The sequence below is a fragment of the Fundulus heteroclitus genome, chromosome 2 (genome assembly GCF_011125445.2).
Source record: "Fundulus heteroclitus isolate FHET01 chromosome 2, MU-UCD_Fhet_4.1, whole genome shotgun sequence".
In the NCBI taxonomy this organism is placed as follows: domain Eukaryota; kingdom Metazoa; phylum Chordata; class Actinopteri; order Cyprinodontiformes; family Fundulidae; genus Fundulus; species Fundulus heteroclitus.
In genome coordinates, this window is record NC_046362.1 from 17775420 (window position 1) to 17789910 (window position 14491).

The following is a 14491-nucleotide window of genomic DNA, read 5'->3' on the forward strand; positions in this document are numbered from 1 at the left end:
GAAGAAATGGGTTGATTTCAAACAACATCTTGTGGTTACAAAGTTGTTTGGAGAGGGATAAACATATAAAGATGTGCAGAGAATGATAGCTCCACTAAAAATGATGTAAATGCTTTTAACTGGAAACCAAAATCAAAAAAGAAAACAGAAAACTCCCATTCCATGGATGAAAGACCAGCTACTGAACAGCCTTGGGGTGATCAAAGGTCTAGAGTTACCTCTGAAAACTTAGTTACTTTTAGAAGACATATATGATATTATATGAGAGGTCAGATTATCTTGCAAAGTCCTGGTGTTGAAGAGCAGGCATGTGCGCAGATAGACCCCTAGTGGCGCTCAAGCATTTTGCCCTGAATGAGAAAAGCAACCTTTCTGCTGGAGACACTTTTTTTCTTCAGTCACCAATATACATTTTTTTTGTCTGTCCTATCTAGCAATCTAGCATTAGGAATTGTCTTAATGCCAAAAATAGCCCAACAGATTTTACTTTCACAAGTGGAGGCCTTACTGCTTTCACCATAGTATATAAAAATAACAGCAAAACCAACCGATAAAGTATTACAGGTACAAACAAACAACACCTTGATACCATCACTGAAGAATATACAGTATTATTTAATACAAATGTATAAAGTGACAGCTAAAGATAATAATAGTTTTCTGTACAGAAGTGAATCTGTAAGTACCTGAATCCAAGCACCTGTAGGTTTTTCCATAAAAAAAAATGCTCAATAGAGGTTTGAGGAGCCAAAGACCTGCCCCCCAGAGCACCGAGGCAGACGCCAGGGGAACCAGAACCCCAGATCCCCGAAGGGATCCACAGTGCAAAGGTGCCCAAGAGGGACCAACACAGGGGTAGCTGCCTCCCCCATCCCAGTGAAGGGCAGAGATGGGCTCAAGAAACCTCCCATGAGCCACAACGCCAAAGCCCCGGGGAGCTGCGCAGACGAGCCCGTAGGCTCAGCCGGCATCTAGCTACGCTGGAGCGGATCCAGCCATTGGCCCAGAGATCCGAGGCCCAGGGGTGCCCCGCCCCCGGGCACGGGCCTGACAGAGCCACGGGGGCCAGGGCACTGCAAAGCAGCCAGGAGCAGGTCCAGGCACCAGCAGCCCAGAGGGGTATCCAGCCCCCAGAGGTGAACCCCAACATCAAGATGGGGGGTGGAGAACCACCCCCACCCGTTCCATACTCCGGTACTAACCCCCCACCCAGATCCCAGCCCAGACGACCCACGGGCCCATCCACCCGGAGATGGCGCCAACGTGAGCCGAACGGGCCCACCAACCAGAGCGCACCCCACAAACCCTGAGGGGCTACCTCCCCCACACCTGCCCTCCATACCTAAGCCCTACCCCCATATTCCAGGGGAGAGCAAAAACGCCAGCCCCAGCTGACCCAACGCCAACCCCCAGCCCATCAGACAGCTAATGAAAGTGTTTTTGCAATCCCTAACCACAATACATAACATGATATCGCCACTGAAAACATTATGAGCCTACTGGCAACTAGGAGCATCTAGGTGTCAAGGCTGCTGAAAACGCTGCAGATAACGGCTCGGTCTGCATGTGGGAGACTTTCAACTGAACTCCAAAGAAGTCTGTAAAAGCTTTTTTATTTTCCTAGCACATATGAGCTACTTTTTTTAAATGTTTGGAAATATTTGAAAGTTATTAAGAATAGCACAAATAGCAAAAAGTTTTTTAAAAAACCAAAACCTTTTTAGCACAGATTTTCAGTTTAAGGAGCAGCTCTTAAAATTGCAAATATTTCATAGTTTGTAACTCTTCTTTTAAATGAATGCTGTGATTCCATGTTTTGAAATGTTTAAAGCATATTTTATATTAATAATCATGTCACTATAACATTAAATGGTGAATGGCAGTGCTTCAGTTATTACTTCAGTTATTTTATTCACATAATAATAGGCCCATTGTTAACACGAACTACCCAAAGTGGGTTTCCGATTTGAAATGAAAGCTGAGTTTTAAGTTGAGCAACATGTCAGTCTGGTGAGGCATATTGATATTTGTAATGGTATATTATTAATATAATGTGAGCTGAACAATTCTGCTCCCTTGCCACCTTTGTAAAAAGCTGTACTTCATAGAGTACATCGGATGCTTTATTTTAATTTCATTTATTCAGAACAGAAGATTGGTAAGTTTGAAGTTACAACAATTTCTGTTATATGTTTGGTCATTAAAATGGATGCACAATATGGCCTTGTTCTGTTTTTGCATGTTATTAATTTATTTTATTGAATGTAATATTTTGAGTTATCCTATTGATTAGATGTGTATTGATTGTGTTAACAAAAATAAATATATAAGTATATTCCAGTTTTTTGTTTCTCTTTTATAAATAATTTAGTTAATGGGTGCGTGTTTTTTTTTTTTTTTTTTTTTTTGCTTGAGCACCTGCCTCCAAAGATTTGGTTATAGTTTGACTGACCTAAAGAAAAATTGTGGAACATTTGTTGAGCCGATGAAAGCCTAATTGTTCTTTTGGGATCTGAACACTTTGTTAGATGACTCCCCCCCCCAGATCCTGAATTCAAGCCAGTATATCTCTGGCATAATTCTATGTTAATGTTTCTAATAAAACGGTAGCTGGCCTATTTATTGCATACCAAAGATCTTGGATCAGTTTAAATAAATCAGAATACCTGAAGCACTCCATGTCACCTTATGATGAACAGGTAATGCAGTGAAGTGACCAGCCCAATCCCAGGACCTTATTCTATAAGAAAACATCTAGGGGGGACATCAAAGATTATGTTTCTGAAGCAGAACCAAGAATAGAAGCAGAGTTGTGGATTGTAGTCCAAAAATATTAGTATTAATAAAACATTTGTGCAGCTATTCACATTAAAGCTGAGTCTTATGAGTATTTTTCAGTAGATACAATAAATGTTTGCGCTGAACATTCCCTTTACTTTCTGTAGTTCGTTAACACATCTTTTGAAGACAATTTACAGTGTGGTGTGTCCAGTGCATTTGCATCTATGTAAATAAAAGCTATTATAAGAATTTGAGATGTCCAAAAAGCTGGTATGTGCCAACTGCAGAATAATATCGAAGGATTAACTAAGAAACCTTCTAAGGAATTGCAGTAATTCAGCAGTGAAGTTATTAGTCTCTATAGATATCAAAGAGAGACATTTAATCTTAACAAGTAGTCAGACTTGGTATAAACTGGATTTTCCGAGTTCATAGGTCACCTGCGTGTCAAATTTAAAAGCATCATCACAACTCACACCATCATTTTTGAAACATCAGCAGAGAAAGGTGGAAATTATGCCTAGAAAAGAAGAGACAGTCAAGGTTCTAATGCCTGAACCAAATAGCTGTTTTCCCAACCATTAAGGCTTAAAAAGTAACTGCTCATTCAGGTGAATTTAATCAAGCAGCAAAATAAAGACTCAGTCCAATCCTTTGCCATTTGGTTTTAGAGGCAGGTAGATCTCCACAGCATTTGCATCACAGTCAGAACGTACGCTGTTTCTTGTTTCTTCTTCTAAGTCAACTCAAATAGTAAAAAACAGTAAGGGACCGAAGATGGAACTTTTGGGGGACACCGAAAGTGATGGGAGCAGCTGCTGAGAATAATTTATCTGCAGCGAGAAGCTTTCAACAGTTAGGTAGGATTCACACCGTGGGAAGTTGGAACAGTGATCTATCGCTGTAAACTGGACCACAGCATCCAATTAATCACAGTACGAAATGCTGTGGTCGGGTCAAGAGGAGCCGCACCAAAGAAACTGCCAGAGAAACAAAAAAATTATTTTTGGACTGCAGAATATTGGACCTCAAATTGTTTGGAAATGGCCTTTTTGAAGCTGCAGCTCAATTTTACCATTTTGGTTTAATTTGTGTTTAATACATAGCTAAATGGTACAATCTGTGGTGTGTTTTTCTACCATTTGAAATTATTTCAAAATAACAGCAGAGACCAAATGTTCTGAAGAAACCCGTGACTTTAAAGAGGGTGCACTTTCTTTGTTACATAATCGTATGTTAAACTGGGCACCTTATGACTAGTTTGGGGACAACCTGAAAATATACCAACACAACAGGGGGACACTAAAATCTGGGTAGAAAAAAATAAAAACCAAACGCAAATTGTTATACAGATGTCTAAATAAACCAGAAACAGGTGTCATTTGTTTGAAACTTTTACTTAAACACGTTTTATATACATTCTCAAGTCTCATCATTGCTACATATGAACAAACCACATTGTAGGAGAGTAGATGGGACAAAAATAAACAGCTATGAGAGGAAAATAAAGCTATCAAATTCAAAACCAACTAATACCTCAAGGAGGTCAAATACTAAACATTTATTTCTTAAAATTCAAAGTTAAAGCCAGTTTATTTAACTTTATACACACAAACAAACCCATGCTGTTGAATTGGGAGCAGGTGAAGTCCATTTCTTTTACTGGTGAAAGGTAAAACAGAGCAGTAGTCATACTTGAGAAGTAGTAGCAAAGTAGAAATTTCCCTCTTTCATTCAAGTACTCGACAGATAAAAAAATAAAAAATAATGCACGGTCCATATGTTATCTCAGCTACAATAAGGAAATTACCCTGTTCATATTAAACTCTTTAAATCTGGTTCGAATAATCAGAAACCTCATGCCCACCTCAAAGCAGTTTTTTTTTTGTGTGTGTGTGTAACTTTGGCCTTCGACAAACTTGGCCAAAAGCCTTTTGGAAAAAAGAAGTTAAGCATACACATATACTGTATTTAGTGTATAAATATAAGTATGATAACAGATTTTTTTTATCCTTTCACCAATGATACAAATTCAGAAGAATCCTTACAACGAGAAAAAAGTGTTTTCAGTGTTTACGCTTGGGTACCCCCGCTGATGAGAAGCTCGTAGACGGGATCTCTGCTCCGGCGACACAGCACCACACAGGCGCACAGCATCCCCAACATCTGGACAGACGAACAAAACTTTTAGCTTTCAAATGCTCTCTACCTGTTCAAGGTTTCTGCACATTTTCCATCTCAAGACATTCGTTAAGGTTCCAGACTAACTCCCCAGACTTATCGATCATTTACAGACATTTTGTAACATCAAACACAAAGTTACGCTATCGTAGACAGGGAGGAGTGGCCTAAAGGAAGGGAAGTAGGACACAAGGAATGAAGGATTGACAAAAAGATAAGAAGGTAAGGAATAAAAGACGGAATGAGGATTGGAAGGAAGAGGGAGGAAGAAAAAAAAGAGACAAGAGGTAAGACAGAAAGGAAAGGAAGGACAGAATAAAAGACAAGAAGGTTATCCGTCCTTTCTTTAAAAGAGCCTAACAAAGAAAGGGGACGAGGAAGAGAAATCTGCTAGCACCTTGTGGCCTGCTTTTAGGGTTAACTTGCTTGGACAGGCAGATCTGGGCACATTGGTCATTATTTTCAATGTCAATCACTTTTGACTATTTTCCAAAAAGGAGAATGGCTGACTTCAAATTCTTTAGAGACCCCTTTCTATCCTCCGCTGGATTCATAACCTGCTATTATCTTCTTTCTCCAGGCCTCAGATGGTCCTCTGTATCTTGTCATGGTGTCTAGTCCAACTAGTCAGGAAAACACCAAACTAAAGCGTGTGTGATTGCAGCCATGTTTAAGTGGGAATAAACGTCCTAAATCATTCCTACCCAGAAATATAATTTTTTCCCCAAGTTGTGTTTTATAAGCTATTTTCTTTGGTTTGTTTTTGATTCCATAACTTGAACCATGTCCAATTTTTTTTCTGCAAAACCAACAGGCTTTTATAGGGGGCCCTAATTTTTAGACGGCCATCGGGAACTGGGAACTTTGACCAGATGCATACAGCGGCTCTTTATTTAAACAATAATTACATAAATATGTTATAATTTTATGGAAGATTTGGAGAAATTTGGCTCCTGTATTAAAAAAACAACAAAAAAAACAGAAATGGTAGAAAAAGTTGAATGAAATACCTGGATGGCAGCAAACGTCAGCGCAGTCCAGATGACATACATCATGATCTCCTGCAACTTCTTAACGACCAGAGCCTCACAACCCTACAAACGCACGCATGTTACGTTCAACCATATCACACCATTTTTCATTGTTTTAAAAGCAAAAAAAGACAAATTTAAGCCTTTTTTTTTTTACTTCTTGGTAGAGATCATCAGGATGGATAAGAGACCCTGTGCAGCCTGCGGTTTTGCAGCAACTGATGGGAACGCTGTTGTTTTTGGACTCTTCATACCAGTGCGTCTGCTTCCAGTCGGAGAAATTGTGAATGCCACAGCACTGAAGCTAAAAAATGAAAACTACACAAGTCAGTACCGACGGTTGGAAACCCAGCTGAAACAACAACTAAGGACTTTCTTCTCTACCTGTCTCTGAACGTAGTCGATTGCCCGGCTCTGGGCGTTGCTGTTGGTGCCGTTGTACTCGTCATACACCTTCTTGATAGAGCTGTTGACTTCATCTTCTACCTGGAAACAGTCAGGAAGGGTAAACACGACTGCTCTGTCGTTTCTGTAGAGAACATTTATCCTCATTGACAGCAAACATGAGCGGACTGCAGAAGAAGGATGATTGTTTAGGGCTGAGTACACACAGACAGACATTTCTCCACCTTTGTTCACATGAAAATGCTAAAACACAATTGAGGCAGGAGCTTGCCAGACCGGTACATTTTATGATGCCAAGCCACATCATAAACACCATTTTTTTTTTTCTTCCAGGGGTGAAGAAATTTGTTATAAGAAAGGTCAGCTGTGTCACAAAAAAAAAAAAAAAAAATTACATCTAGGCTTCTCACCTTTGCTCTGTAAACATATCCGAGAACCACCACAGCCACTTCCGTCATGAAAACCAGCAGGAGAATGACGACGAACTGCGGATTGGATTTCAGGATTAAACAAATGCGGATAGATACGTTTGCCCGTTCAAGTTACTTTTTCCAAATGCATTATTCACCTCCTGCGGCTCTACGTGCGCACACAAACAGAACGAATGAGACAATCCCTTTAAGTTAAATAAAGTATGTGATATCAATGCGGCGTCATCTTTGAGGTTCTTCAAAGTTTACGGGTTTACCCACCGCCGTAAGTCCACAGTGGCTCTCTCTCACTGTGGCGCAGCATCCGATAAGTCCAATGAGGAAAAGCAGGGCACCGACAGCTATGATGATCACTGCTGGGATCAGAGTGTAAACGTCCTCGAAGAAGTGATCGTAGTCATCGTAAGTGATGAAGACGTAGGCTCCAACATAGCAAAGGATGCCAGCAGCGGCCTGCGAGTGAAAAGAAAAAAAACGTTGCGTTACATTTATTAGTGTCAGCGAAGGAAAATAACCACCTTGTAAAAAGCTTCGAAGATATTTCACTTGGGTTTTTGGAAACACTAGCTATGTTTACATGCGCAAAATTTCCCGATTGGATTAAAATGTATACGGATTAAATAATCGGATTGCACCGTAATATGGCCACACAGTCAATTAATCCAATCATAATGTGCATGTATATGCAACTGCCGCATAATAACTTCTGGCTTTGCAGAACAACAACAAAAATAGCCAACAAAGCAGTATTATACGAGTTTGTTTGTCTTCCAAGCGCCCAGGCTGGACTTGCACCAGCTTCTAATTACTGTTGAGACGTTATTGAATAAATAGCAATTTTGATCTCTTTCAATGTTTCCAACAGAAAGGTTGTCTCGAAAACCCCGACAGTTTTGCTTCCTGGTATTTCTGCCACTCACCAAGGCAGAAATACGTCACGTTCATGTTTATTCAGCTGGTTTTGCTGTCTGAACAATGTTGTTTCACTTTTGTTGAGGTAAGACCATCAATAAAGCTGTGTTTGTTTTGATTTTAATCAATCTATACTGTTTATCGGTGCGGATGCCACCACTTAAAGGCACCGTTGCAGTGAAGTAGCCTTTTTTGGAGACCTTACTTTTTTATTTTTAGGAGCAATATTGTGCTTTTCGCCAGGTTCTGACAAAATGGAGTGATAGATTTATAGCCAAAACGACCACAAACTGAATTTAAATATACTTTTAAACTGTCACTTGTATTATCATCCTCATGCATTCCACAAAATATTACATTAAGAAAAGTAGTGCTGCGATCACCCCTATGTTTATTTTATTTTAATCTATATGCACAGTGAGCGGTAACAATCGTACTTCACTGCATTAAAAACAACTGGATCATATTGACTTGTCAGCTTCGGGTGTTTTCCTGTTATGTGCATTATCGCGCAGGGATGCACGACTTGATAAACTATAAATAAACTACTACAGCCACCTTCATTTAAAACCCAACCTGCACCCTCCATTAAAGATCAGCGTTTAACTTCTTTACTTTGGAGCCAACCCCGACCCTCCCGGCCTGGGAGCAGGCCATTTCAGGCCACTAGCAGCCGGTTTTGCTGCATCATTCCCTGGTCGGCTCTAATCTACACAAGACCACCCCTCAGGGGGGACGAAAAGTCACACTTCAACTGCAAACAAAAGCTCCTTTAACCCTAAAACTCGCCTGCTAAATAAAACAGCCATAAGCGGAAAACACACAGCGGAATATCCAGTAGCTTCTAAGTGAATTAATTCCCCGCTGTCCCCTTTTTTTTTCTCTCCGTCAATCCTTGGTGGAAAACAACTATGTGACACGTTGAGGCCAGTTTAGCAGCTGACTCCGACCAGCTAGCTAATGGGGGGAGGGCGCGCTGCCGTGTGACGCACGTACCACAACAACCGTAAAACCTACAAAACCTACCCAAAATATCAGGTTGAGAAAGACCAGGACCGTCTTGGAGGACGTAATTCCACACTGTCCCATCATTAACGCGGAGATTGAACGCTGCTCCTGAGGCCAAACAACGAAGGTTTCCTACTCAGACATGTCGCTGCTGCTGCTACTGCTGTTGCTGCCCGACAGACTCCACCACCACCAGCTCTCTATCCCAAACTCAGTGCACCGCACACGGCGACCGGCAGGGGGCGCAGCGCCACTGTTTTGCCTCCGTACGCGACCAGCAAACCCGGAATAACAACAACGACCACTAAATAAATTAAAAAAAAAAAACTAACCACCCCGAATTATCTTAGAAATACCAAATTATAGAAATATGGAAACAATTTGACACAAAACATATTTTTATTGCAGATTTGTGCGAAATACTGCGTGGACTTTAAAAAGGGGGATTTTTTGCTGACATCTAGTGGTCAACTGTATATTGTTCTTTTTCCTCCAATGCACCAAGTAAAAATTTGTGAAAAAAATATTTTATAAATAAAAACCTGATACTTCACAAGTAAAAAGTACCAATTTGTTTTCAGACCCTTTTACGCTAACTTCCCCTGATAAAATTCAGTACAACCAAAGGTCACCTGATTTGCAAAAAAGTTAAAGTTAAAGTGAAGTCTATTCTTGTTCTAAATACAGCTATTCTGTAAAACAGTTTTTTTTTTTTAGAGAACGTTAATGAATACACAGCATTAAGAGGGACTGCAAACACCATGTCATGGCTGTCCTTCTAAACTGATAATATAATGAAGGCATTAATCAAAGAAGTAGCCAAGACACACATAGTAACTGTGGAGGAGCTGCAGAGATTGCCAGTTGAGGCAGGAGCATCTGTCAACATGATAAGATTCGGTAATGTTCTCCACAAAGTCAGATAAGACCAGAATTGATCTTTTCCGCCTACATGTGCAGCAAAGGACAAACACAGCACTTTATTCTGAACACATCATCTTAACTATGAAACCTGGTTGAAGCAGCATTATGACATTGTGACGTTTTTCTTCAGCTTGGTCAGGCAAGCTGGTTAAAGTTGGTGAGAAGATGCATGGATGGAAATCCTGGAAGAACACCTGTTAGAGGCTGCAAAAGGCTTTAGGCATGTTCACCTTCATGCATGACAGCAACTCCCTCTAAGCAAACAAACAGAGCCTCAACGAAACAATTAGATCAAAGCATACTGTTCTACAATGGCCCAGTCAAAGTTCAGAGATGAATCCAGTGGAGAATTTGTGACAAGACTTGAAAATCACTGTTTAGCAATATTTTCAATTTGAGCTGACTCAACTTTGAGCTGACTGAATTTTGAAGAGATGAATGGGCAATATTTCAGTGTCTAGATGTGCAATGCTGGTAGAGACATACTTATGCATTTGCAGCCAATAAGTGGTTACAAAAAATGTTGATTGAGCAAAGTTGGATTCCGTTTTTTCAGATTTTTTTTAAAAGGCATATTTTATTTCCCTTCCAGTTCACAAGTATGTACTACTATGTGTCAGTCTATTATATAGTATTTAAAATATTAAAATAAAATACATATATTTTGTTTTTGTAACCTGATAAAAGGTGAAAAACCTCCACAGGGCTATCAGTACTTTTGGAAGACATTGTACTGTAAGACCTCAAAACTATTTAAATTAGGTTAAAAGTAGAAATTTTAATTTAGCAACAGTCGGTTCAGAGTTAAACAATCTGACTATGCTGTTAAATATAAGTGGTTACATTGTTGGTATGCAGTATTCAGGGTAGTTAAGTAATTGTCAAATCTTACAAAAGTAAATTAATGTTGCAATCTTTACGTGTTTGAGTTTTTAGCTTTCTTTTGTGTCCGTTTTTCTTTTTCTATGTTGTTTATTAAGTTCTAAGGCCTTGTCGTAAACTGTTCATTTCTGTGTATTCATTATCACATCTAAGGTATTGCCATATTGGTTAATCCCTTCGTGTTTCCTGTTTTCTATTCACTGTGTATTCTAATTTATTCGTTTTGGTCATATTAGTCCTTTCCCCCTTATTTCATAGTTAATTTAGATCATAGCTCCCTCTGTTAGTCTCCTTTCCTCAGTTTCCCTGTTTCGATCTGTCCTCAACTGCTCCGCATAATCCCGATTAACTCACCTGCATCCAAAGTCATCCAATGACATTCTCCACTCTTCCCTCAGGATTTGAACTCTCATTGTTTTCATTGTTTACTTTTTTTTGCTGGATCCTCCGGTTACAACCTGTTGCCTGTCTGTTTCTCTGTTACTCCGTTAGACAGGCAGCTGTCCTGCCTGTTGTACAGCCTGTGTTCCGCGTCCAGTTCTCCTTTTCAAACTCTTGTGAGTTTTTCTATTTTGTTATTTAAAAGAAAAACATCACTAGGCTCATTCCATATCTCTGTCTGCACTTTGATGATTCCCCAACATTACACAATATGACAATGAGCCCAAATGTGTGTAGACAAATTTGAGACTCGTGATTAATTTAAACCACATATACTGGATGACATATGCATTTATTGGACTTTGTTACATAAGCATATTTACTGTAAATGGAAACACATTCAAGAAAAGATTAAATGCATTTTCATTGAAGCAAATCACTAAATTCTTGCATGATTTTTTAGAACTACATGCATCTGTTTGTGGGTTTTTATAAGAAAAATGTCATGCACAGTCACACTACAGCACAAGCCCATTGTCAAACTGCTTCCAAGGCGCCCTATTTTATAGCATTACAGAAGCTGAAGTCGGCGTGTGTGCCAAATATTTTGTCCCAGTGACTGAAGTGAGGTGCAAAATTTGTACTGGGTTTCTGATGGTGTACGTCGTGCTTGCTGGGTCCTCCGTAGATGCCAAACGGTATCAGACGGGACGTGGACCAGGGGAAATCATAGCCACAGTGATCCTCCACCGAAACATACACGTGCACCACCATGAAAGACCACGTGGTGAGTAGATGAGATTTCAGGATGACGGGATTTAGCGTGGTCCAGAAACCCACAGTGATCAGCTCCCAGCCACCCAGACACTGGGTGGCGAGAGCAAAGGGAGATGAGTATTTGTGGTGAATGGCATGGAAGGTGACGTACAGCCAGCGGATCCTGTGATGGAGCAGGTGCCAAATAAAGTACTGGAAGTCGAAGAGAAGGAGGTTGCCTATCACCCCGACAATCAGCTCTAGCAGGTTGGGAGCCTGGTCTGGGAGGTCCGCCGGTGGTCTCCATAGCCACTGAGCCACTGATGCAGGGAGCACAAGAAACAGATGGTTATACAAGGTGACACCGGCGCAATGCAGCAATGTGGAGGCTGTCGGCCGTTGGCTCGGCTGTATCTTGAACTGCTGGACCCACGGCCACCTATCCCCCATGATGTCACAAACAAGAAAAGGGATGCAGAAGATGAAATACGAAGACACAGTCAGCACAACGGGAAAGAGTGGAGATCTCACGTAGTCCCTGTGGTTTAGCCTCAGGTCGTCCCACAGAGGCTGCAGGAGAGAGTTCTGTCCCAGGTAATGTGTCCAGATATCCACAACGTTATCGGCGAAAGCCATCCTCAAGCACAAATCAGAGGCAGTTTTTGTGATGACTGTGGATCAGGCAGTCAGACACAGCAGCTTTGCTGAACACTTCAGCCCACGAGTGTGTCTGCCTGTGCTCCGCTCTCAGCGTGGGTGGCATCAAGTATACAACGCATCCGACAAATTATTCATGCACACTGGTGAGCTGGTAACTTAAAGCCCTCTATTCACACCAAGAAGTGCGTTGTGAAGAACTGCTTCAAAGTAAAAAAAGATAAAAAAAATACAATTAAAACCGTCTAAAAATGAGTGTAGTGCAGTATTACTGTTTAACAACCTAGACAAAAAGGAAAGGTGCTTTTAAGCAAAACGCTGTAAAATGTCACCAGATTAAGAAATAGAAGAACAGGGCAAATATTTTGTACAAATAAATATTATGTTAATGGCTCCCAATGAAGACTTAAGCAATTAAGATCATGTCAAACGGATATAATTATCTTTGGCATTTTTTGTAGATCCATTTAAGGAGAGGAGAACAAATCATGTGTTTTTGAAGAACTGCTTCTAAGAGTCTAAATATTCAACTTAAAACTGGCTCTTGTCCAAGGGAACTTATCAATGTATTTAAAGGTTTTTGTTATAAACAGCACAAAGTTGTGGTGATGTGTTCATGCTGCTATTACTATGAAACACATAGTAATAGTAACATCATTGTATGGGGATGCTTTTCATCAGCACAGGCTGGTCAAATTTGATAGGAAGATGGTTGTGAATTAATACAGGTCAATATTGGAAGATCACCTGGTAGAAGCTGCAAAAAAAAAACAAGACTGATGCACACTGGTTCACAGATCCGTCTAGTAATGACTCTCCTTGGTGCAGTTTGTACGTCACTTCTGGGCTCCCCATTCAGTTAATAATAACCACGCTGAAGGATTGCTTATAGTCTGATATCTCAAATGTTTTTTTTTTTGGGGGGGGGGGGGGGGGGCGTCAGGAGGTTATCATGTAGCATGTGTCGATTATAAATGCATTAATGTGTTGTACTTTTACAATGTGTTGTACCTTTGCAGTTCCAGCATGCTTCAAGTCTACCTTCATCATTCCGGTGCCAAAGAAACCTCAAGTCAGCTCATTTAATGACTACCGGCCTGTTGCACTGACTCCCATCATGATTGAAGTGCTTTGAAAGGCTGGTAAAAGAACACATGGTCTCCAGACTCACCCCAACATTTGACCCATTCCAGTTTGCCTACCGGCGGAACCGCTCCACTAAGGACGCCATCTTCTCCACTCTTCACCTGAGCCTGGCACACCTGGAGGAGAAGAACACGCACGTACGGATGCTGTTCCTGGACTTCAGCGTTCAACACCATCGTCCCACAGCATCTGGTAGGAAAACTGGAACATCTGGGCTTCAATGCACCCCTTCACAATTGGCTGCTGGACTTCCTCACCAACAGACCTCAGTTGGTCCGGGTCGGTCAGAACACCTCTGACGTCATCAGCCTCAGCACGGGCTCCCCTCAGGGCTGCGTCCTGAGCCCCCTGCTGTTCACCCTGATGACACACGACTGCGTCCCCAGGTTCACCACCAAACACATCGTGAAGTTTGTAGACGACACAACGGTGATGGGCCTGATCAGAGACGACAACGACCAGGACTACAGAGAGGAGGTGGAGCAGCTGGTGGGCTGGTGCAGAGAAAACAGCCTGATCCTTAACGTGAAGAAGATGAAGGAGCTCATCGTCGACTTGAACCGGCCTCGCCACGCTACACTGCTCATCAGCAGCTCACCTGTGGAGGTGGTCAGCAGCACCAAGTTCCTGGGGGTGTACATCACAGACAACCTCACCTGGTCTGTGAACACCTCGTCACTAGTGAAGAGGGCACAGGAGCGCCTGTATTTTCTGCGGAGGATGAGGAGAGTCCACCTGCCCCCGCCCATCCTCACGACCTTCTGCAGAAGCACCATAGAGAGCATTCTGACCAGCTGTCTCTCTGTGTAGTGTGGAGGCTGCAGCGCCTCCGACCGGAAGAACGTGAGGAGAGTGGCTTACAGCTTACGACATTACATTGTCGTAAGCTGTATGCAACGAAATTTTGTTTTGTATGCACTCTGTACATCCAAAATGACAATAAAGTTTGTCTAAGTCTAAGGACAATGATTCGCTTGAGGAAGTTTCACAGCTTTT

At 41.3% G+C, this 14491-nt stretch overlaps 2 protein-coding genes across 2 annotated transcripts; both read right to left on the minus strand.

Annotated features, from left to right (window-relative positions):
* Positions 1-4159: 4159 nt before the first annotated feature.
* tspan3a (tetraspanin 3a) lies at positions 4160-8961 on the minus strand. Its single transcript, XM_012871488.3, has 7 exons — positions 8768-8961; positions 7091-7282; positions 6809-6883; positions 6378-6479; positions 6151-6297; positions 5973-6056; positions 4160-4947 (listed from the first exon to the last, which is right to left on the minus strand). The coding sequence occupies exons 1-7, from the start codon at positions 8831-8833 to the stop codon at positions 4855-4857; spliced, it is 759 nt and encodes a 252-aa protein (XP_012726942.2). The 5' UTR covers positions 8834-8961; the 3' UTR covers positions 4160-4854.
* Positions 8962-11279: 2318 nt separating this feature from the next.
* On the minus strand, positions 11280-12648 carry ch25hl1.2 (cholesterol 25-hydroxylase like 1, tandem duplicate 2). The gene has a single exon (XM_012871423.3). It carries the CDS (start codon positions 12326-12328, stop codon positions 11495-11497), a length of 834 nt encoding a protein of 277 aa, XP_012726877.1. The 5' UTR covers positions 12329-12648; the 3' UTR covers positions 11280-11494.
* Positions 12649-14491: the final 1843 nt, after the last annotated feature.